Here is a 25,735-nt window from a genome sequence, read left to right as displayed (position 1 = left end):
CCTGCTATTTACTTAACTCCAGCGTGAAAACTGACCATTTATTCCTACTCTTTATTTTCTATATTTTAACCAGTTACTGATCCATGAGAGGACCTTCCTTCTTATCCCATGACTGCTTACTTTGCTTAAGTGCCCTTGGTGTGGGACCTTGTGAAAGGCTTTCTGAAAGTCTAAGTACACTATATCCACTGGATCACCTTTGTCCACATATTTGTTGACTCCCTCTAAGAATTCTAATAGATTAGTGAGGCATGATTTACCTTTTAGAAAAGCAATGGTGCCTCTTCCCGCAACATATTGTGTTCATCATTGTGTCTGATAATTCGGTTGTTTACTAAGGTTTCAACTAATTTGCCTGGTACTGGTTTACCGACCTGTAATAGCCAGGACTGCCTTTGGAGCCTTTTCTTTTTTTTTTTTTTGGGGGGGGGGGGGGGGAAGAAGAGGACATTCGGAGTTACATTAGCTATCCTCCAGTCATCTGGACTTAATTTGCTGGACATTAACTTAGTTTACAACATAGGTTCCCAGTTTGGTTACACAACCATTTCCCTCCTTTCTTGTTATTGCATCAAGAGGCACTTTTGAAAGTTTAACTGCCTGCAAAAATTTTTTGAATGCAAGACTGATTACACTTTTTTGTTAAGAGTATGGTAGTTTCATTAATGCTAGAGGGAGCAGTAGAATTGCATTTAATAGGGAACATTCAGGACTCAGTGCCAAATTTGACTCAGTGTTTTGCTATACATTTGATTCAATTTTCCATTCTCCTCCACTCCTTCCCATGAGTCTTGTAATGTGACAGCACAGGTAATTACTTACTTATTCGTACCTTGTTCCAAATTTTTATAAGAAAAAGTGCTTGTTGAAGCTCATGAATGGAAAACTAAGGCCCTCTAGATTTATGCATGGAAGAATTATATCATTGGCTGCCACAATCTTCTTTGTGTTGCTCTGGCTGAAGTTTCTCAACCCTGTTCTAAAAGGTCCAATTCTACAGATTAAGTTAGCTCAGACTTCATAGCTCATCCAATTCTTGACTTCTCCTAAGATTGCTGACAAGGGTGCCAATTATGATGCAGAAACCTGAGGCCTATCACCACCAACCTATATAACACAGGTGTGCAATAGTCACATGGCAAAGGTGTACTAATGTATGGCAAGGGAGGTTCTCCACATCCCTAGTGGAGCTCTGAATCCCACACATCACATGCAGAAGACCTCACTTTCTGAATTCCCCAGCATTATTACTCCTTAATTGACCACATGGTTGAGCAACATGAGATGGTGGCTCAAGGTTCTGAATATTAGGCCTGAGACTTACTACATTTCCTTAGTGTTGAATTTGTTATTGTTCCCACCTATTAATTTAGTTTTGTACTTTTCTACATTCATCTCATTTTCCTTTGCAAACACAATGTTGTAGTACGAAGCACACTCAAGCACTCCTTTTGATAGCTTTCCATTGGCTTCCTGTCTCTTCAGAAAAACAAGAAATATGGCTCAATATAGTCTTAAAAATAAAATAGGATTAGTTTTATAGAATAAAAAGGACAGAGTGAAGAACAAACACACAAGGGAGACACAGACAAACCAGCCTGAGGCTTCCACGTAGATTACAGGTATTAGGACTAATTTAGCTAATTTATTATTACCCGTGCACTGAAATAAAGCTGAAGATGTATTTTAATATGGTTGCCAGAGATACTCCATATTGATAAAGGTATTTTGGAGAATCTGGCTCATCTTTAATTTTCTGATGCCGACCTGCTACTCCCTACTCATTCTATATGACACCCAAAGAACGTATAGGAATTTGGGGAGAGCATAAAGCATGCTGACTATAAGAAATAAATGCAAGACAAAATTGTATCTTTGCTGCCACCTTGCTGCCTTATGTATAATCCACACTTTTTGTCCTACGCTGGATTCAGCATGGTTCTGTGAGTACAGATGCCTCCCCTCTTTTGACACGCTTTAATTTTAGATACTAGGAAAACAAGGTGATTGCACTCAGAATATTTTGTTGACTAGGAAAAGCAAGCCCATACCTGTGTGTTAAATATCATATGGGCCCTTTGGAGCTTTCCAATTAGTCAAGTTAGTCTGTGGAAAGCATGAACGCAGTCCCCCACTACCACAAATTATGCAGTTGAGTTTCCCGCATTTGGGGAAATCACAGGGTTCAACACACCCGCAGTGTAATGGCCATATGCACTTTCGGCTGGGTTTTTATACGATACCACCATGGTTTTGATTATTAACCCAATTTATATAGACATGGATTATCCAGTGTGATCAGCCTCAAACAAGAGACCAATATGAAGCTCCTTACTTCCAAGCTTCCTACAGCATCCATTTTTCCTTTTCTACATAAAGACTCAGTGCCCAAAAAATGTTTCTCTCAAAATGTCATCTGTTAAATAGAGGGAGTTAGATTTACATGGGTGATAACATGTTTAATCAAGTGATACAGTACCTGATTCCCATCTAGATTAAAGTTCCTCTAATTTGCTTTATAATACACTGATTTAAAAATAAATAAAATCACTTTTTACATCCACTTTAAGAACAGCATAAGAGTTTCTTATTGTAGTATAAATGAGCATCAGATATTTTCAAGTCCTTAAAGCTGGTCATCCTCTGTTTCAGGATGACAAAAGCAGTATTTTTAATCCTAGCAGTAACATAAGCCAGAATTTCAGAACTGGGCACTCTGTATTAGAAGAGTAATACTGCATTCTCCGAAATGCAAAATAGTGCAGACTTTTTTTTTTTTTTGGTAAAAAGATTTTTCAAGGAAATAACTCTTCCTTCATTCCGTCTGACTCCTACTGCACAGAAGGACAAGCCCTGGCAAACGAGATGCTAGATGATCTATCATATATTTAAATATACTGAACATTTCAGAAAGACAGCAGCTCTAGGCTTTCTTTACCACCAGGCAATTCAAAGGAATAAAGCATCAAAGGCCTCCATTGCAAGACAGAGGAAACTATTAATCAAAAGAAGGCTACAAAGCTAGTGATCCATGTTTGAATTATAGCTGTCATCCTCAAATATTTTGTTATGAACAAAAGATAGAAGTGGGAGGAAAACCTGTTGAAAGTCTCCAAATAAGGATAAAAAACAAAGATGATGTAATGGTAGGTGTCTACTATAGATCACCTAACCAAGAAGAAGAGGTGGATGAGGCTTTTTCCGAACAACTGCCAAAAGCATCCAAAACACTGGACTTGTTAGTGATGGGAGAGTTCAACTACTCAGACATCTGTTGAGAAAAATACAGCAGGGCACAGATTATGCAATGAGTTCTGGGAATGCATTGGAGATTTATAATTACAGAAGGTGGAGAAAGGGGGTAGGAGAGTGGCCATTCTATATTCGATTCTGATAAACAGGGAGGAACTAGTTGGGAATATGAAGGTGGAAGGCAGCTTAGGTGAAAGTGAAATGATAGAGTTCATGATTCTATGAAATGGTAGGAGGGAAAACAGCAGAAAAAGACAGTGGATTTCCACAGGGCAGACCTGACCAAACTCAGAGAACTGATGGACTTGATTCTCATGGGATCTAGCCTAAGGGAAAAGAGTTCAGAAGAGTTGGTGGGTTTTAAAAGAAACATTATTAAGGGCACAAGAGTAAATTATCCCAATGCATAGAAAAGATAGGAAGCATGGTATGAGACCACTCTGTCTTAACCAGGATGTCTTCAATGACCTGAAACACAAAAGAAAGAGTTATACAAAAAGTGGATACTAGGTCAAATAATGAAGGATGAATATTAAAAACATAACACAAGCATGTAAAGACAAAATTAGAAAGGCCAAGTCACAAAGCAAGATAAAATTAGCTAGAGACATAAAAGTTAACAAGAAAACATTACCAATACATGTGAAGCAAGAGGAAGATCAAGGATGGAGTGGGCCCATTACTCAATGAGGAGGAAAAGACAAGAAATGTTTATTTAGAGGACCGTGGTTCTTTGAGACGTGATACAGATGAATATTCCACCTAGGCAAATGTGCACCCAGTGCACCAGAGCTGGACAAATTTACCTAGCAGTACGTGTATGGGGGTGGGGGGGTAGTGCTTGTGCTCCATGGCCATAGACCCTCCTCTGGCTATATGAGGTAGCACTGCCCCAACCCTCCCTCAGTTCTTTGGCAACGAATATGAGGACACAAGACTTCAATACACAGAGGACAGAGGGTTGGTCATAGAATACAAATCTGCATCATATCTCGAAGAACCACACTTATAGTAAGGTAAGTGTTTCTTCTTCTTCAAGTAGATGCAGCCGCATATTCCAGATATGTCCAGATGAAAGGCTAGACATCGTCTGACATCTAAGATATGGAGATGCTACTCCTCCAGAGATGAATGCAACTTAGGAAAAAACAGGTAAATATACTGGTTCAAATGAAACAGAGACCACTTTAGGCAAAAATTTTGGGTATAGTCGAAAAGTCACTTTGTCTCTGGAGATAAACAGGGAGGAACTAGTTGGGAATCTGAAGGTGGAAGGCAGCTTAGGTGAAAGTGAAATGATAGAGTTCATGATTCTATGAAATGGTAGGAGGGAAAACAGCAGAAAAAGACAGTGGATTTCCACAGGGCAGACCTGACCAAACTCAGAGAACTGATGGACTTGATTCTCTTGGGTTGAGCACCAGATGAAGTAGTTGGCTTGCGTTTAGGGGCCATGTTGTACAAAAAATACGTACCTTTAAACACTAGAATCACACTCAGTGTGGTGAGATGCTCACACTATGAGAGGCACACGGGAACTGAGACCGACTAAGGGAACAGCAGATTCACATCTCCCATCTCACGCTCACTCCGGGGCATATGCTCATTGGGTGGAATCGTCCACACTACTTACAGGTATCTTGTTGTTTTTCTTTTTTTTGCCGAGTGCGTATAGTTGAATTCGCCTAAGTTAAATGCGTGTATGATGCAACTCGCCTGTACTAAACAACTGTGATCTAGAATATAAGCTCTCTTATTACTTTCTTTTCTAACCCTCACTGTATTTAAGATTTTCTTCACAACTAACTGAATGCTTGTCTAGACTTGCAAATGAATCTGGATTAAGGCAGAGTGTGAATTCAAAGCGCAGTAGCTAGTCCTGAGTAACTCTATATGTGGACATGCTTATTCTAGAATAGGAGTGGAGAAACAGTGAAAACACAGTAACATGGATAGGGCTTTGGTGTGGGGATGCTTGCAGCAGGGCCAAGCACCCAGATTAACCGTGCAGTGCAGATACACCCAATTGCAAACCAATAAATTGTCATGTTCCTGACTCTGCAGACAATCTTAAACATTAGCTGGGTCAGATATGAATTACCTCATTCATCTCAATGGGATGCACATACTGTAAGCTAACTAGGTCACTTTAAAGGACAATGCTATTTTAATGATGATCTTTTTTCCAGAAACACTGAGCTAATGTGCTTGCCTTATGAACCCAAACATCCTCTGAAACTTCTCTGTGTACCAAAAGTCCCAACTGCCCTGGATTCTGCTGTAATAACCTCCACCTGCTTCTGATTACTTTTATGTCGCAATTATGCATTTTCAATACAAAAGCCTATGGCATAACAAAAATGTGGAACAAGGTGAATAAGTTGAATTTAATATGAAAATAAACAAGAGCTAGTGATTTGACCATATTTTTCAATAAAGATCTGTTTTAAAATTTTCCACAGTATTTACATTTTTGCTGCACTGTAGTGCAGCAGAGGCCTGGCATCTTGCTGAAGCTTGCCATGGAGTACATGAGATATGATTACGAGGCAGCACTTGGAACAATTACAAAATTGATAGTTATGAAGCTATTAAATCTTTGGGAAAAGAAAACAGAAGGAAACCACCACATTTTAGAATTCCAAGTCCAAGAATAAAAACAAAGGGAAACCTGAAAAAATTACAGCTACAAAACTAGCTACAGCATGAGGACTGAGGCAGAAAAACAGGAGGAATAGAAAGAAATGAAAACTATGCACAAAAGAATTTCTTGCCTATTTATCTAAAGGTCTTCTAAAAGCAGTTTGGTGGGGTATGTCCTATCCACACACGATAGCTATGAGGAGGACAGGCAGACCTACGGTTCGGATTTACCTTTTGATTTGTGTCTGCATTTATGAGGCTTTTTGCCTGATGGAAATAGAGCTAAATTAAAAAAAAAACCAAGAATGAGAATAAAAAAATATGTTTAAGTATCAGCTATAAAGCAAAAGATACAGAAGAAAAGGCAGAAAATCACAGAAATTCTATTGCTCAGATAAGAAATATGTTAATAAAACTCTCCCCAATATTAGTGACTGGCATGAAAACAGATAGAAGAGCTTTGGTCTTGTCTCACAACAACAACTCATTCACTTCCTCCAGCTTCTTATTTTTATCATCAGAACAGGGCTTTGTAAGACGATTAAGAAAAGTTATGCACTGAAGAAAAAAGTTACTAGTTGTTACCCCATATATTTTCAAAAATTTCCCTAAGCATTTAAATATTTAAGTAGCTCAAAAACTCTCACTGAAGATTTTTCTGTTGGAAATTATTCAACTAAATCAAAATGTTTCACAGGTACTGTTAGAAGGCTTTTCCTTTACCCTCTCCCCGGTTCTTGTCATGAAGACAGAAGGCAGAAGACCAGAAGTCCGAAGCGCAGGCAATGCGATGTTTATTGGGGTTAGTTTTCAACAAGCATGTGTTGTCCCAGAACTCTGATGCCACAGAGCCTTGTTTCCCAGTAGTCTGTCTTCCCCCTCCTCAGTAGGCATTACACCTAGGGCCCTACCAAATTCATGGTCCATTTTGGTCAATTGCACGGTCATAGGCCAACAGCTGCTGCTCTCCATCTGCCCAGCTTTGAAGGCAGCATTGCTGCCTACAGCAGTGCAGAAGTAAGGGTGGCAATCTCGTGACCCCCATAAAATAACCTTGCAACCCCCCTGCAACTCCCTTTTGGGTCAAGACAGTTTGAGAAATGCTGGTCTTCCACGTGAATTCTGTATAGTACAGGGTAAAAGCACACAAAAGACCAGATTTCATGGGGGGAAACCAGGTTTCATGGTCCATGACACATTTTTCATGGCAATGAATTTGGTAGGGTCCTAATTATACCTGAAATGCACACCCACAGTCCCACTCCTTGCAACTTATAATCATGTTCCATTTTGGGGGGTTGTGAGTCTGGGGTCTTCATCCCAACCCCTTTTGTACCCCATGGAAGGGGTAAGACATGAGGTTGTGCTACAGTCAGGGGCAGGTATTTCCCTGGTCTTTTAGTGTTTTACCTTCCCCTTCAATCCCCTCTTGCCCGTCCCGAATGGCTGCTTGATCTTGCCTTGAGATAAGGAGTTGAGGCAGTCTTCAAGTGTGCGCTCATATATTATACTTTCACCAATCCCAGTAACACTTTAGCTACTTTTATCTGTTCCCATTATACTAACAAGCCCATCTGGCTTAGACAAAAGCAACATACACAGTATTTTTGTCACATATTAGTAAGGATCCCTGTGTTACACATACATTAAATTAAATAGGCAAGCAAACCCCAAAATAACATTTCAGGTGAAAATACAGGCCTGGATCCCACATTGGCACTAGCATTCCTAACAGGGATGTACAAACTATTGAAATTTTGATGGGAAATTAGCAAAAAATTGTGTTTTAACTTTATCATTTTATTCTATTGTAAACTATAATATACCAGTAATTAGAAGTTGAAATGTCTTGAGAAGATCAAAATGAAATATTTCAGAATATTTGATTTCACAAAAAATTCCAAGATTTCAACTTTTCGTCCCAATTTGAGATGAAATGAAAAATTCAAAATCTCAGAATCTCTCACAGTATGGGGAATTCCATTTTTCAACCAGCTAATAGTCCACTTGTAACCAGTTCAAATTACTTTTCTGCAAAAAGTAGCACAATCAAATTAAAACATAAAAACATAAAACATAAGTGAAATTAACTCACGTTCAAGTACATATGAACAACTAATTCAGGGCCTGATGTAGTAAAGTGCTTAAATCCATCCCTATTAAGGAAAGCAGTTAAGCACATGCTTTAATCCTACTGGCTTCATGTGCTTAAATGCCCTTTCTAAATAGGTGTGCTTTTTGAATCAAGACCTAATGTAGTAACAATCATTTTAACTTTTTACATGGTATCTAAGAAAAAAAAATTGCTTTATTTAATGAGCTCATCTGTAACCCAAACATCAGCACTCTTTATGTCAATTTGTGTGAAGATTACTAAACAGAAATTGATTTGTTTCATATAAGAACTTGAACTTTTTGAATGAAATTCAGATCAGGCAACCTCTTTTCATTCCCACCCCAAAGAAATTAAAGGCATTGGCTTCTTAAAAGAAAACAACAAATGCTTCTTTTGCTGACACCTGGCATTTTCCTTCAATTTTAACGTAAAGGATTACATTATTCTATCTGGCATCTGCAAATAGTGAAAAGGTTAACACCACATGTATAAGGTACTGAAATGTTTCCACATAGATATGGAATTTCCTCCTCTTACTGTGAGATGCAACCTTAGCAGCAGAAAGTGCTGAGAGCACCATTTTACGACTCACAGTGCCTAGTACACCATTATGGTATCTTAAATGAATTTACGTTGCCACAGTACTCATAGCAGAACCAATGCACTGTCATGACAACCAGTCCCACAGCAAAACTCTTAAGATTAGAGCTTTCATGGCCTCTGTGACTTGCTGTTCAGTGTGTATTGTGTCCCCTTCTGTACCTGATCCATATCTCCCAGCTAGGAACGTTAAATTTAGGCTGTAAAAGTTTATAATTCAACTTGAGACATCCTGGGGGGTTAATCCGACCAAATGACCCATAGTTACAATAATATAAATCCACAAAATATATATATCAGGCCTTGAAGCAGGAACTCTATAAAGAAAAATTCTTTGCTAAGCAAAAAAATAGGAAAACAAAACAAAACACCAAAAACATGAGATCACTTTTTCTAGCAACACAACCAGAAAAGTTATTTGCACATTGTGGAGGGTAAAAGCTCCCACAATGCTTCTACATGGAGATATTTTATCGTCAACAGCGCAATACATCTCCCCAGTATTAAGAGGCAACAAATGTGCTAATTAGAGACAAACATAATACATATAATATCTTGTTCATCAGTAGATCTCAAAGCACTTTAAAGGACATAAGCCTCATTATTCCCTTTTTACATATACAGAAACAGAGGAAAAGAGGCAATGCAATTTGCCCAAGTTCATCAAGCAGGCCAGTGGGAACAGAACCCAGGTCTCCTGAGTTCCAATCCACTGCTCTATCCATTAGGCAACACTTCCTTTCCTAGTATTTTTGTTATGTGAACCCATGGTCTACTGAGAATTTGACTGAGCCCAGTAACTCAGGCCACCATTCAGTCAAAGAGTGAACATTTATGAACCAGGACTGGATTTAAACTACTTATCTCGTGAACAATTAATGTGTATACAGAGATTCAACATTGACTTAATACTAAAACACAAAGTAATTTCAGAAATTTAGTAATAAGCACTACCATCTCATTTAACAAATAAAGACTTTTTAATGAAACTGAAGTGAGGTCAAAACTTTCCTCTTTGTGGCTTCTATACACACACACACATATATATATATATATATATATATATATATACACACACACACACACAGAAAATAATTGTAGGAGTTAAAATCCTGTGTTGTACATTGTACAGTACACCATGAACAAACTCTTAGTTCTGAGGAAAACAGAAATTATACTGCCATGAAATTTTAATGCAAAGTATTCAAGTTACATATAGGTTGTATGTGGGTGACAGATCAGACATGAGACAAAATGAATTCTTAGTAGCTGCTGTTGTAACATTTATGTCACTGATTACTGCTTACCTGTTACCTGGGGCACATATGGCACCGACAATCTTTCCACACTGTATCCACTGCCACCTAATGATTCTGCGATCTTGTTTGTCAGGAAAAACAAGTTTTTTTCATGCTTCTCCAAAGATTTGGGAAGACTGTCAAATAATATATATTTAGCAATTAATATTTATTGATACAGATCTATACATGTAATAAAATAAATCAAGATCATATTGGAAGTCAACTACCACCTAGAGAGGAGCCGTTTTGATGTTTCGATAGAAAGGAACATAGTTAAATTGGTTATTAATAGATATATTCAAAGCTTAGACGATTTGCAACTTAATCATCACTGTTTATTCTTCACCTAGTCTAGGAGTTGCTAAAATATTCTTGGCCTCATTTTGATCCACCAGTTCAAAGTAATTGCAAATGAAATAGATGTTCTAATAATCAGATCAGTTTACATTCAAGAATAACTTTCCCAATCATCTTTTATGGATTTGAAAGATTATGATGTAGGTAACAATTCTATTATTAAGTGTGGCTCTCCACTTCTGAAGGGTTTAGGATACTACACTACATTTTAAGGTTACACAGAGTACTAATAAAATACCTTATATTACTCAGACAGTTTAGCATCAACATGCAATTTACTTCTGACTAACCTTTTATTAAGAAATTAAAATTGAGATTTCCCATCTTATCTTTAATACTACATTTTCCTTCCCCGGTTTGTGTATTATTACCTTTTCTGTGCCACTTTTCCATAGATTCAACCTACTCCTACGATGTACAATTGTTTAATCTCAATAAAGGGAATATTAAAATGCATCATCATTCATTCTATTATAAATATTTGTATCTACATACGTGCGCTTGTCTTTGAAGATGTTTTCTGGAAGAAAATAGGGTGCTTCCACAGTTCGCGTTTCAATGACCTGAAAAACAAGCGAAGTAATGCAAGCTGTCTTGGAGTGAATGAATTAAACTTTTCATTCTTATACTGACATATTTAATATTTATTTGTCCATACAGAATATTGCATATATTGTATAGCAGATGCCACCACAATGGTACATTACTGGTTTGAATAGGTTAAGATATATTTTCCCCTAAACTAACCAATACCTAAAATAACTGTTTTGTTTATTTTAGCCTGTCTGCTAGATTCTCAGTTGGTATAAGTCAACATGGCTTCTCTGAAGGCAACGGAGCTATATGTTTTACACTAGCCGAGGATCTGGCCAATAAATATAAAATTTCAATTATAATGAAAAGTAATATAGGTGAACAAAATTAAGATGCTACATTAGAAGAGGTGAAAATTAACCGGACAAGCTTGAAGGTAGTATGCAATTCCCACTGAGCTGACAGAGGCTGCACTATAGTAGTATTAACAGGCACAGATATATTATGGGCCTTAGTTCTTATTATACAGAGTCTCTGGAGAGAGAGTTGAATATCATCTTACAGTGGGTCCAGCTTCATAGTCCCAAGATTCTGCAGTAAGAAATGCAGCTGCTAATACATCTACTAGAGGGGCCACTGCAACAGATATGACAACAACACAAATTATGCAAAAAGGAGGGTGTGCTCCTAAGGCGAAAGTGACAATAATGGCACTATCTCTACATATTCTACCTATTACATGTAGTCTTTCTAAGCTTTAAAATCAGTCAGCATGTTGCTATGCAAAAGACATTAAAAAGAAAAGAAACATTTAGCAAAAGTTATTTAATTATTGTAGTGTATGAAATGCCATGCTAACTATTGAAATGACTGATTTTATACTACCTTGCTGACATGCTGGCAAAAGGCAGGGACTGCAATCATCTGACTTAGAAAGTTGAGGTAGGCTGCAACCAATGCCATGACACCACAGCGATTGAACATTGGCAAGTTATCCTCATTAATGATGACGATATCCTGTAATAAAAAAGGAAAACATCAAGTGACCCAACATTTACAAGTTATTCTGAATTTACATGCATGTTTCATAATCACTATGTGTACACTACTAACTAGTAACTAGTGCTTAATGCCTTCATCTGAAGGTCTCCGTGCAGTTCTAATACATAGCCTCTTAACATTCTTGAAGTAGGTAAGCAATAGCCTCATTCTACAGCTGGGAACAACTAATGTAAGGGAATGTAAGGACCCACAGTTACACCATGAGTATAGTAGAGCAAAGCACAGGGACCCAATTCAACTCTATCCCCACAGGATATGAATAACTCTACTGAAATCTCTGGGGGTTACTTCCTTCTCCACCATGGGACACATGTCTTTTGACACCTAGTCCTGTGTTTTCCCCATAAGACCCCCTCCCCATCCTAAATATAGAATTTCCAGGAAATTAGAATGTTACTTTAAAACATAAATTTTACAAGATGACTTAAAAACAGACAAAATATTGGCATGAGCCACAGGCAAACCATATAAAAAAACATACATAATAGCTCCTTAATCTTCACAGTGGTTAACTGTTAGAAAGGTGAAGTGACTTGCTTAGGACCACACAATGAATCACTGGAAAAGCCAGGATTAGAGCTCAGGATTTATTTCTATCCAGATTCTTCTACTGCTCCAATAACCATGGTATCTAAACTGTTGAATCCATACTCCTGTTCATTCTTTGAGATCACACTGCCTTTCTACTGTATTTAGCAACCTTTTAGTACAGTCTTATTTTATTTAATTTAATGGAAGAGACCCAGGCAAAATTTTAGCAGTTTGAAAAACAGGCACTTATTTAGTTGCCTGTTTTTCAAAGATGCTAGGAAGCTGCTGGTGCTCATGCCACATATTTAGATTTCTACCTTGAAAATCTTGGCTCCTGTTTCTGAATATATGCAAAAACCCAATGCAAATTAAAATAATCTCAATACTCAGCTTTTCATTTTCATTTCTATTTACTTGTAGAGTAATGGCTCATTAGAACAATCTGTAACCCACTAATCTTGCTTTGTCCCATTACTGGAGAGATGTTAACTGGTCACTTCACTTTGAATGGTCTCTTGCAACAAGTGTTAACTCTGTATGTTAAACAATCTGTTCCACCTTGTACTTACCCGAGACACACTGGCTGCCTTTCTGAGACCTGAAGAAGAGTTCTGTGTAAACTTGCTTCTTTCACCAACAGAACTTGGTCCAATAACTGATACCCATAACGTAATTAAATAAATAAATCCATGAATGGATTAATCCAAGTCTCATTCTTGAAGCTTACCTGCAAAGCAATGGCCAGTCGAATGAGGTCAATAACCACTTCTTCATTGGCTAGTTCGATTGTTATAAGAGCTAGAGACGTGTACAGCAGCTCAAAATTCTTTTGGACATTATCTTCTTCTTTACAGCCCAAGTAGATGTGCCTGTACAACTGCTGCCCGTGCTATAAAGTGCAGAAAAGGGACATTCAATACTGAAAAGATACTGTCAATAAAGATTATTTTAAAATACACCAAAACAGGTTATTAAACAAAAGAGCACTACTTTTCTACCTTGAGTGCAGTTTTAGAGTAATATGCCATTTTACGTTAACACAGTTTTCAGTCTTATGTAAATAGTTTAAAACAGTGGTTTTCGAAGCCTGTCTGCCGCTTGTTCAGGGTAAGCACCCTGGCAGGCTGGGCCGGTTTGTTTACCTGAGGATTAGATCTGTATTGGAGGACCATAATGAAGTTATTGGTGCTCCACATGAGTCTGGGTGCATGGAACTTACTTCAGGATCAGGGCTTAAAGTCATTAAAGTCCTGATTCTGCAAAGTACCTAACTTCATGCATGTGAGTACTTTCACTGAATGAGAGATTAAGCTGTAAATTCTTCAGTACACAGAACTGTCTTGGAAATGATTCAGTACCTTGCTTTTAAGGTGCTATCAATTAAAATAAATTTATAAAAGAATTTTATACTGAGATTTTTAATTTGATGTGAAAATGTTGCAGCAAAGAAAGACGAGTTAATGATTCAGCTACTTTACATGCTCCTTCAAAAGGAAAAGATAACTGTTTCATGCTATTACCTTCTTCATGAAGCTCACATCTTGCCTTGAAATTTTGTCTCGTTTTATCTTTAGATCAGAAACATCTGGTATTATTCTACAAAGGCAACAAGTATGTCATTTTAATAAAATAACCTATTTATAATTTGTTAAGGGAAGTTGTATGGGGAAAACAGCTATGTAATATATATGATCTATTCAAAACATTCTTTCAATTTCCATTTTAATTATATCCATGTTTAACAATCACATTCAATTTTCAGTTTTAAAGGAAGGAAACAAAAGTAATTATGACTCAAACACAGAAGATTGCATTTTACAGAGCAACAACTATCTTCTACAAAGCAAAAATACAATTAAAAACTTAATTAAACCAACAGCTATTCAGAACTTTCATTTATAAATAATATATTAGGGCTTGGACATAGAACCATCTCTGTCCTTCAATCAATATAACTGTTTTCCAGTTTTGTTATGGCAAGGTGGGCTACAGTGTTACTAAAACGCATAGTAAACAATAAGACACAGGAAGCTATGTGTACAAGGCACCATATCTAACAACTTACAGTTTGGGAAAATAGTGCATTAAAATGTTTGTGCTTTGAAAAAATATAATTAACTATATGCATTACTTTATCATTTGGATATTAAACTAGAAACAATTATTATAACTGAAGCCATGAAAACCAGAACACTACCTTATTCCTCTAAGTTTTGCTCTGTTGTCATGCCGATCAATAAGATTATGCAATATTTCCAAGACCAGCTGTCTTAATTCAGAGTCTTCCATGAGTGAAGGAGACAATAAAGGATCAAGAAATGGGGCAGGAAGAGCAGCAGCAATAGTCTTTGCATTATATCCTGAAGTCACCTGTTCATTATTCAAGAGAACATAAGTAATACCATTGTAAACCATTATTCTGTTAGCAGATAAGAATTATTCTCAATTTCCACTCCATTTCTAAGTGAGTAGGTTTTGTTCAAGTGTTTGGGGGGATAGGTTCATTTGTAAATGCAATTAACTTGGAATTTCCTGACTTGACTGTTTATTCATGCATTCTTAATATTATCTTAAGAGGATTTTTTTTAGAAACTAGAATTTCTGGGTCTCCCTCTCCCTGTAAAAAAATATATATATATTCCTTAAACTGGATATTACAGGAATGCCCTGTCCCATGAAAGACGTGCACTGAATGAGGCAACGGTTTGTGCAAAGGTCTGCCTCTTTTAGAGCCTGATCCAGTACTCACTAAAGTCAATGGAAAGATTCCCCATTGACTAATTGTCTTTGGCTCATGACCTCAAAGCCCTTATTGTACAATTGTATCCATGTGGGCAGATCCCTCAGCCTGTGTGAAAGCAGTTCGAGAATCAGCATCTACATGTCATATTTCAAGCTCCTGGACGCAATATGAAATTGGATAATAAATATTTGAGAAAACTATGCTCCAGGCACTGAAGGTTTTTAACCATTCAGTCTAAAGAATGAGGTTAGGAGTCCTGCCTCATTCAATTTGTCCCTTAGCAGCTGAACCATGTATGCAACAAGCTCTCCCTTGTACACTTATCTAAGGTCACCCAACCACATGTGCAGATGCAATACAGCCTCTCTTTGCTTAGAAAATTGGTAAAAAACCACATTCATATTGCAAGTGTTGTGTATACAAAACATTCTACTTTCAAACCCTAAAACTTGACCAATTTTACTGGAAAATGTAAATATAACTCCTCTCAATAATAGCAATTTTACGGTTGAATAATTTCCTAGCCACACCACTTTCTGCACTACATCTGTTTTTGAAAAAAGGTTGTGTTTTTTTTTTGTTTTAAAATAAGTGATGAAACTTTTCCCCCCACTCTGTGTAGTCAAACAGCTGATTTTTTTTTTAAAGTCATTTTGGGCAGACACCAGACCCTGAAAATTTCAGCTCAGACATACATTAGCAAATTAAAACAAGATAATTTTAATGAAAATACGTAAAGTAGACAAAAATATATAAAAAACAAACCAAACAAAAATGTCTTCATTGAACATCCCATTTTAAAAAATTAAGGCTTGCAAAGTTTCATTTTAATAGTTTGACAGCCCTGGAGACTGATGTCCTAATTATCTTAAGAACAGGTGCACATGTGCATTTTCCTGCCAATGTGACTCAGTCTAAAGGTGGAGAGCCCAATTCTCACATTAGATTGTAAATCAGTATAAAGCCTCCTCAAACTGCAGTCATTATACTGAGACAGCCACTAAAGGAGCTAATTATACAGTGTATGTACTGATGTGCTCCTTATAGCACTGTCAGAGTTAGGAACCAGAGTGGGCAGTAAAGTTTTCCCACAGTGCAACACATTTATATAGCAAGAATATTGACACTGGGGTGGGTAAGGGGGGCACTAGGCACTCTGGGACTGGGTTACTTTGACTCAGGCATGTGCATTGCAGTGTGGACGCCAGAGCCCTAGGTTCGAGCACAGGTGAGAAAATCCTTAACCCAGTGTAGACACTCAAGCCCAGAGGTTCCCTGACATGGGTCAGCTGACTCGAGTCCTGCTAACCCTAAGCTTCCATTGCTGTGTAGCAGACATATCCTAGGTGCTTAAATGGTAGGTGAGCACCTTTGAAAATCCATCCTCACAGGATCCAAACTCCAATGCTTCACAGCTCCAACGTGCAACCAGACTGTGCATGCACCAATCATGCGAAGTGACTCTGAATGGGAGTTGCAAGTGGGAGACTCCGTTTTTGGGCAAGGAGACTAGGAGCTGGGGGAGGAAGTGTAGATTGGAACTGGCTGGACAAGGAGACTCAGAACAAGAGTTTGTGGAATGGGGGGGACGACAAGGGGGGGGGAAGAACTGACAATGACCCAAAAAGTGGAGGGTAGAATAAGGTATGGCTGGCAAAGAGATTTTGACAAGGAGACAAAGGGAGACTTGGACAAGGAGCTTGGGAGCAAGAGGGAGACTGATATTGGACAAGGAACACATGGAGAGAGAAATTGGACAAAGCGAGTGGGAGCAAGGGAGGGTGAGACTGAGATTTAGACAGAGAAATAAATGGGCAAGGAGACGGGTGCTGCGATGAGAAGTCTCATGACTAGAGATTGGGATGAGGAGTCAAGCAGTAGGGAGGAAACAAAACTGGAATAGTTTGGAGGAGATGGGTTAGAAGGGGTCAAACTTGGCGGGAAATGGGTAGAAGAGTCTGCACCCACTGGACTGTATTCTCGTCCAGAGTCTCACCCCCTCCCGCACCCAACTCCAATTTCGTGAGCATTCATGGCTCACCATACAATTTCTATATCCAGATGTGGCCCTTGAGCCAAAAAGTTTGCTTACCCCTGATCTAAAGGTTCCAACCCAGCTGATGAACCAGAAGGGTTTCAATATGATGCCACATCTGGAATTTTTTTCCGTTTGTTTTTTAAAAACTTAGGAAATTACACAAAACTATGTTAAAACAACATTAAGGTTGCAAAGCCAATATCAGAGTTGAGATTAGAGTTCTGGAAGTTCCTGATTTCCAGTCATCTGTTCAGACCAAGTCTACTCTTTCTAATCTAAGTCTTCAAATGCTTATGCCAACAGGAGAAATTCTCTGCTGATATAACTCTACTAATGTCAATGCAGTTACATAAGCAGAAAATTAAGCTCTCTGTATGCACTGTGTAGAAGAAGCTGCATATATTCATCATTGGTGTTGCAAAAACAGTTGCACAGGAAATTGTAGAACCCTATGCTGTAGCCTCATTAGGGCTATGAACGTAGAGAGTCCCAAGTTCTCAATCCTGCCTGAGGCACGAGACCTTTTGAAATGTGTCAGACTCCTTTAAACCACTTAGAAAAGAGATGCTATAGTGAGTCAGTAATGTATGGGCATTATAGGAAACAAGTGAGGTTTCATGGAAACCCCCATGCATTTAGGATATCCCTTTTCCATTCTTTTGCAGTTACCTGATCATTTAATGCTACAGTAACCATGACTTCTTGCCATTTGGTTTTATTAGTCTTTGAAGTTTGTTATAAAAATCATAAAATCAAAGTTCCACTATAATAACAGGAATAGAATTGTGTTTTATAACTGATTAACGTGTGAGGTTTGAGATATACTGAGAACATTTGTTTGCTCACTGGATTCAATCCCAATGACCAATTTTGAATTAAATTTAAACTGAATCTCTTTTCTCATTTGTTCAATTAAATAAATCCCATAGACTATACAGAGAATATAAAATGGGAGAATTAACTGTAAATTTATCTGGGGTTACATATATGTAGGCTTTTTAGTGTATGCATACTATTAAGGCTAAGATTTTTGTCACAGATATTTTTAGTCAAAGTCATGGATAAAAAAAGAAAAATTCACAGAAGCCCATGACCTGTCCCTGACTTTGACTAAAAATAACTATGGGAAACTGCTGGGTGCCCACAATTCCCTCCCTGGTTGGGCAGCTGTGGGGTACCCCCTGTCACCACTGGTGGCCCGGAGCTGCGGGGTACCTGGCACTGCCGGCTAAGAGCTGAGGGTTACCCCCCACCGCTGCTGGAGGCCAGTGTTCCCCGCAGCTCCCAGCTACCGCGGGGGGACCCTGCAGCTCCCAGCTACCGCCGCCAAAGTCACAGAGGTCTCTGGAAGTCATGGATTCCGTGACAAAATCGGAGTCTTACCTATTATATAGCAACAATGATCAAAACCACAATCTAAGTCACTTTACAAACATTTTTGCCCCTTCTACCAATGATGAGTTATTAAAACCAACTGAAACTCATAAGGTGTTTCCTAGAGCCCTGGGTCATTTGGTAAATTTCATATTTAAGTGGAATTTGAATGGCTGAAGAAACTTTAAAATTTAAAAGACTATATTTGTGAAAAATCAGTATTTTTAATTATGCCTTTTAAGAAGATGAAGAAGGCTTGGGAGGTGAGGCACTAACTGAGTGATGGTGCCTGAAATGCTATGCCATTTTAAACCATAACGCCTCCTGAGGCACTGGGTGCTTAATAAGCGCCCACTCCTACACCTTAGAAGGGTATAGAAAGTGTTCTACCAATTTCAGCTCTCCTAGTGGTGGAGAGGGAAAAATGTTCCACTTTGAGGTTGCTAGCACTGCTGGCAGAACTAGCCACTTCAACTCCCTGGCATTCTTTGGGCCTACAGTCCCAGTTATGACTGACATCCTCTGAACTATTCTGTGGGAGTGGAGGATTAACTTCTGAGCTACTTGTAAAGAACCTGTGCTTGAGTAGCTGTGATTTCACTCTATATATCTACATATCTTGGTAGTGTGAACATGTACACCACATTTCATAATCTGACTAGAATCAAAATTCTGTGCATTTACAGAATAAGTTATCTATAGCATTTTTTAGAAAATATATTTAACAGATAAGGCTTACCATAAGTAAAGATCTCAGCAACATGATCTGAATCCGCCTAGTTCCCAAATCCCTAGAATCGGGGGAGATACTCAAAAGTTAGCTTGAATCAATTTCTCTGGATAACTTCAAAATATTATTCAACCACAAATACTGTTTTTAATCATTTCTTGTGTGCCAAGAGAAAAACAACAAGCTAGGAGAGCAAGGTACAAGACTAACCAAAAAAGGGTGGACACCTACAAAAGAGGTACAAATAAATTGGTAAAAAACTATTTCAAAGGGACAGTTACAGGAAGGCACACAACTGAGTAAGCAATTAGACACAAAGAACATAAAAAGTAACACAGGATGATGCTATAAATAGAGAGGCCTAAATTTCAGAAGTATACCAATATTGAATGCTTCCTTATATGAAGTGCTGAATTTGGTATATATTGAGCCTAAATGTCAGAAGTGCTGAGCACTCATAGCTTCCAATGAATTCAAATGGAATTGTGGCTGCTCAGCACTTCTGAAAAATCAGGCCTTAAGTGTCCATGTTGATGACCCAATTTTAAAATGAAAAAGAAGCCATCTGAAGTTAAACGAGTTCAGCATCAAATTCTTCCACCGTGACTCCTTCTTAATCTTAAAGTCAATTAGTATAGAATGAAGCAGAAAACTTTCTGAATTATTCAGCTGTCTAAAAATTTGTAGCCAGAAGACAATTCCATGACTAAAAGAATACTTCCTAAAAATGTAAGGAATTAATGGAACATTAAGTGCAGTGATTTTTAGAAACACCTATATGAGTTTGAAGAGCAGAAATTTTGTAGTGCATATGTAGGGCTTTCCAATCAACTGTAATTAAAGTTGCATTTTGGATGCTGGGTTCATACTGCTGTCATTGTGTGTGGCTTGTTTCTCTCTCACATTTAACAGAAACCTAACAGCTGTGAGTTATTTTAAACTCCAATTTTAAGAAGTTCTACTTTAGCAGGTCTTCAGAACAGAAAAGAGTTTATATTCAGAAGCTCAAAAAACAAAAACAAAAGTACAAACCCAAGGTGGCTTGTATCCAGCGAATGTGAGGATGTCCCAAAAACAGGCACTTTCCCCATAACGAACATCATAATCTCTGACCGCTGGTAATCTGGGAGATTGCTCCCAAAAAACCCTAAATAAAAATGGAGAGAAAGATGACATTTCAGGCTACTCTCTTTATACTACAGAGGTTAATAAATGTAAGGAATAAAATATCTACTTTATCTGGGTCTCCTGTACCTTTTGCAATTTTCTAGTTTGCATTACGGCTGTAATAGATAGCGGAGTCATCATCTGTGCAACTCTGCTCATTAGCATACACCAGCTTGTCACGACTGCCTCATTCTGCCTCTTCCCCCCAACACACACACACACACACACACACTTTCTAGTCTCATCTTTCATGAGTAATTATACTATTTAAACCAGGGCATTTGACATTAATTGCAAGGTAACAGAATATTCAGGAGCTGGAAATTTTCCAAGCTAGAACAAAATTTAATTCAATTCCTTACCTTTGCACTTTCCTATGCTATTATTAAACATGAATGGGGTGCTCAAAAAAGAACTCTTACAAGAATATGACTAGGCTCTTTCTTCACCTATAAACTACAATAAAGTAATGTAGCAAGGGGGGAGGGATAGCTCAGTGGTTTGAGCATTGGCCTGCTAAACCCAGGGTTGTGAGTTCAATCCTTGAGGAGGCCACTTAGGGATCTGGGGCAAAAAATTGGTCCTGCTAGTGAAGGCAGGGGGCTGGACTTGATGACCTTTCAAGGTCCCTTCCAGTTCTAGGAGATTGGAATGTCTCCAATTATTACCTTTATTAATGTTAAATCTGGATTTTTGAGCTAGAAAGATTTCTAAAACCATGAGTTTTTCTTAAGAAAGTTGAGTCTTACAATGAAGTTGAGAAATAGTTACTGCAGTCATAAGGGTTAAGGTATAGAGAAATTTAAGAAACAGATTAATTTTCCAAATTTGCTGAACAAAAATTTGAGGGGATCAGACCTAAATAATTGGGGGAAATTTAAAGTAATAATTTTCACTAAATATATAGCAACATAAATAGCACTAAAGTAACAGTCTGAAAAGAGAGAAGTTATGCTAATGAAATTATTTACAGAATGGATGCTAAAACAGGATTTTATGTCTCTTGGAAACACTGCAGTAACCCTATAAATACAAGTGGCCAGTAGGTGTCATTGTTGCAGATATATTTGATTTTTTATCAAGTTTCCAAGCAGTAACACTTAAAATATATCTCACTACTTTATACTGTGATGCCCAGGTGGTTTTCATATCATACAGATATCATATACATATGAATGATACACTGCATACATTAATATATGGAAATTTAAGACAGCAGCTTTATATGTCAAGGGTTATGTTTTAGGTAAGAGGCATAAACCCACAGGTTTTATTTGTATTTTTCCAAAGCACAATATTCATCAGCAATATGACTTGGCCGAAGTGACAGAGTTCCATTTTTATTGTGTGTCAGCGACTGAAATTTTATTTGCCCACTTAACAAGTAAAAAGACAGCTCCCTCTAACTCTCAACCCCACAAACCCAGCCTGTGTTCTAAAAGCTGAGGCAGTCAGACACCTTACTCTTATCTTGGTGGGAGTGAGGGGAGACAGAGAAGAGGTGAATGGCAAGACCTTTACTTAGAGGAGTGCTCTGTGTTTAGAGTTCATACCCATGTCAGTTTTTAAGTGAGTCTATGCTCAACGAAAAAAACAACCCTTCACTCACCAATTGTTTGAATAATGGCATTCTGGACAATCCTCTCGTCGCTTTCTTTGGAGCTTGTGCTGAAACTGGCACTGCCAGTTGAGCTACGCCTCTCACCTAATTCAAAATCAACACTGAGACGCAAGTGCTTCAGTAGGGTATTAAACACTTCCAAGACTGTTGGGCCTGTAAAGTAATAGATATAATGGCTGTAGTTTAAAAATGAAAAATGCCTAACAAAACTAGACAAATCTTCAACAACCCCTCTTCAAGAGAATTGTAGATTATGCTGAAAAGCACAGGTGAACTTGATTTGTTTGAAGTAAGCAAGCAGTCAGAAACTCAAAGTCTTCAACACAAAACCACAGGGAGCATTATGGCTATTTTAAAGATGGCAACACTCTTTATAAGCAGGTATAAGAGTGAAAATCTGTCCCTGAGTCTCTTTTGAAAATGAGACTTAGGGTAAATTTTTCACGCACACATCTAAGTCCCTGATCTTTCCAGTCTAAGAGCTTGATAATGGTAACATTTAAATGCATATTCTCATTAAAGTCTGAAGATTTGTCTACATTAGGAAAATTAACTGCTGCTAACAGGCGTCATCAAGGGATGCAACTGGGGTAAGGATAGCTCAGTGGTTTGAGCATTGGCCTGCTAAACCTAGGGTTGTGAGTTCAATCCTTGAGGAGACCACTTAGGGATCTGGGGCAAAAACTGGTCCTGCTAGTGAAGGCAGGGGGCTGGACTCAATGACCTTTCAGTTCTAGGAGATTGGTACATCTCCAATTATTATTTTTATTATTATTATAACATACATACACTTGCAGTTACATTAAGAACAAACTGAGTTAAACGGTTTCAGAAACCTCAGTTAAATCCTACTTCATTTCTAGGCTTAGGGTTCCAACCCAGTTTTGACCACTGTTTCTGTGGTGTTGAATGGTTTGTCCTTGTCTACACTTGCTTTTAAACCTTTTCAGCTCACCCCTCTGTTGTCAGCAATGGGTTTTTTTCACATTGTAGACAAGGCTAATAGGTCTATTTGTGCAAGTAGGACCACCTTACATCTGGAAGAATCAGGCCCTTGCTTAAATCAAAAATGAAAAACAAACTGCGGGCAATAGAGGAAACAAAGCAGAAAAAAAAAGGAGCTCTTAGGTTAGAGTAGTTCCCACAAAGTAAATGATTTGATTGGCTTCGGTTTCTTGTTGGTTCCTCAGATTTTATAAAAAACACTAATAATTATAGTTATACATAATGAAATTGTGTATTTCAAGGGTTATCGTTAGAAGGGAGAGAGTTAAATGGTACACAAGATCACAAAGGCTGTGTATGAATAGCACTGAGGAAAGAATGAAAATGGGAGAGGGAGACTGATGTCTTCCAAATAATTTAAAAGTTCCATTATACACAAGCCTCACGATTAAGTTAAATAAATTTCCCCATTTAAGAAATTAAGAGTGTATTTAACTCCCAATTTTTCAAATTAAAAACAATTTTAAATCATCAGTTGTATGATGTGCCCATTTATGAAATTCTAAATATATTTTCAATGGCAAATTTATCTGGAAACCATAAATATAACTCTGTGTTTTCAGATTCTGAAGAGCACAGTGTATTTTGGAACACTACTTTCCATGCATTCAGAGCATAACAGAATTAAGCCACCAACCCAAAGTATATTGCTAGGTCAGTAGTAGCCTGTAGGAAAGCTGAAGGAAAGCTTTTTCAGATGCCTTAATTAAGGCTAATAGAATGTCAATTACTAATGAGACGTGAGAAAATGAAAAGCAACACTGAATCACATCACCGTAATGCATTCACTGGTGGTTGGAGCCTAATATTGATTTTATAATTATGAAGGATTATCACAATGGAGAGAGGTATATAGTGATCTCCCCCACAGATCTGTAGTTGGACCTGTGCTGTTCAACATATTCATAAATGATCTGGAAAATGGAGTGTGCAGAGAGGTGGCAAAATTACTGATAGTTAAGTTCAAAGCTGACTGTTAACAGTTACAAAGGGATCAAAAAAACCCAACAACCCCAGGTGACTGGGCAACCAAATGGCAGATGAAATTCAATGTTGATAAGTGCAAAGTAATGCACAACAGAAAAAGTAATCCCAACTATACATACAAAATGATGGGGTTTAAATTAGTTGTTACCACTAAAGAAAGATCTTGAAGTCATTGTGGATAGTTCCCCCAAAACATCTGCTCAATGTGCAGCAGCAGTCAAAAAAAACAAACAGAATGCTAGAAACCACTAGGAAAGAGATAGATACTCAGACAGAAGATATCGGAATGCCATTATATAAATCCATGGTATGCCCGCACCTTGACTTGTGTGTGCAGATCTGATTGCCTCATCTCAAAAAAGATACACGAGAATTAGATAAGGTAGAAGGCGGCAACAAAATGGTTAGGCGTATGGAACAGTTTCCATACGATGAGAGATTAAAATGTTCATCTTAGAAAAGAAACGACTAAGGGGATGGGATATGATAGAGGTCCATAAAATCAAGAATTGTTGGAAAAAAGTAAATAAAGAAGTGTTATTTACCCCTTCACATAATGTAAGAACCATGAGTCACCCCCTCTAATTAATAGGCAGTAGGTTTAAAATCAAACCTAATGAAGTACCCTTCACACAACACACTGAACTTGGGGAACTCATTTCTGTGGGATGCCATGAAGGTCAAAAAGTATAACTAGGTTAAAAAAAACTGGATAAATTCAAGGATAATGGGTACATCAATGGCTATTAGCCAAGATGGTTAGGGAGGCAACACAATGCTCCAGATGTACTTAAGTCTCCAACTGCCAGAAGCTGGGACTGAACAAGGGGATGGATTACTTGATGATTGCCCTGGTCTGCTCTTCCCTCTGAAGCATCTGGCACTGGTCACTGTTGGAAGACAGAATACTAGGCTAGATGGACTCTTGGCCATATTGGGTCAGACCATTCTCATGTTCTAAGGATCAGTATTGATACATATATTTACTGCCATAAGAGGCACCTCCCCAAGTGGGTGCACTGCTGTGTCTCAATTTCTCCTCCTATTTAGGGCTAGACAAAAATCAAAAACATAATATTGAATTTCATCACAAAGTCTCTCCGCTAGGGTTTCATTTCTTAAACATAAAATTCAGCACTGTTCCTGGGCTCAAGTCCCTTTTGGTTCTTCCCCAGAGTTTCACAATTACCTTTGTATCAGGGCTTCACCGAATTTCCTTACCAAGGACTCCCAATTGTCCTTCTCCAGCTCCTTCTGTGGAAGGAGCTCTGCCAGTCCCACTCTGGGCCCTTCGGCCACTGCTCTTCACTTAGAAGTTTTCCTTCTGCCGGTCATTGTGGAGACTCTTAGACCTTGGTTTCTCTCTGATTAAGCAACAGCCCTGGTCTCTCTCACATAATTACTCAAGTCTGCATCCCCTAGAATTCCTGCTTATAAAGGTCTGAGGCCCTCTAACCATCATGGTAGGCCACACCAGCAATTATAGCACCAGCGCTCTGGAAAAGACAGTTACTCACCGTTGTAACTGTTGTTCTTTGAGATGTGTTGCTTGTATCCATTCCAGTTAGGTGTGCGCGCGCCGCGTGCACGCTCGTCGGAAGATTTTTACCCTAGCAACACTCGGTGGGTTGGCTGGGCACCCCCTGGAGTGGCGCCGCTATAGCGCCAGATATA

At 38.2% G+C, this 25,735-nt stretch overlaps 1 protein-coding gene and 1 pseudogene across 5 annotated transcripts in view; both read right to left on the bottom strand.

Annotated features, from left to right (window-relative positions):
• The window catches only part of EFR3A (EFR3 homolog A), a 148,388-nt gene that overhangs the window by 13,507 nt on the left and 109,146 nt on the right, over nt 1-25,735 (bottom strand). For all 5 annotated transcript variants that reach the window (XR_005594154.1, XM_039524981.1, XM_039524982.1 and 2 more), the window contains 9 exons: nt 22,058-22,222; nt 20,314-20,428; nt 19,291-19,342; nt 14,594-14,766; nt 13,917-13,992; nt 13,124-13,285; nt 11,689-11,820; nt 10,765-10,832; nt 9,919-10,046 (listed from right to left, as the gene is read on the bottom strand). Coding sequence is in view for 4 of the 5 variants with exons in the window: in XM_039524981.1 (XP_039380915.1) it covers nt 9,919-10,046; nt 10,765-10,832; nt 11,689-11,820; nt 13,124-13,285; nt 13,917-13,992; nt 14,594-14,766; nt 19,291-19,342; nt 20,314-20,428; nt 22,058-22,222 (1,071 nt within the window). In the remaining variant the exon portion in view is untranslated. The remainder of the gene's footprint in view (nt 1-9,918; nt 10,047-10,764; nt 10,833-11,688; nt 11,821-13,123; nt 13,286-13,916; nt 13,993-14,593; nt 14,767-19,290; nt 19,343-20,313; nt 20,429-22,057; nt 22,223-25,735) is intronic.
• Nucleotides 2,107-2,236, bottom strand: LOC120399681 (annotated as a pseudogene).

The sequence above is a fragment of the Mauremys reevesii genome, linkage group 2 (genome assembly GCF_016161935.1).
Source record: "Mauremys reevesii isolate NIE-2019 linkage group 2, ASM1616193v1, whole genome shotgun sequence".
Lineage (NCBI taxonomy): Eukaryota > Metazoa > Chordata > Testudines > Geoemydidae > Mauremys > Mauremys reevesii.
This window is presented reverse-complemented; position numbering and strand designations above follow the sequence as displayed.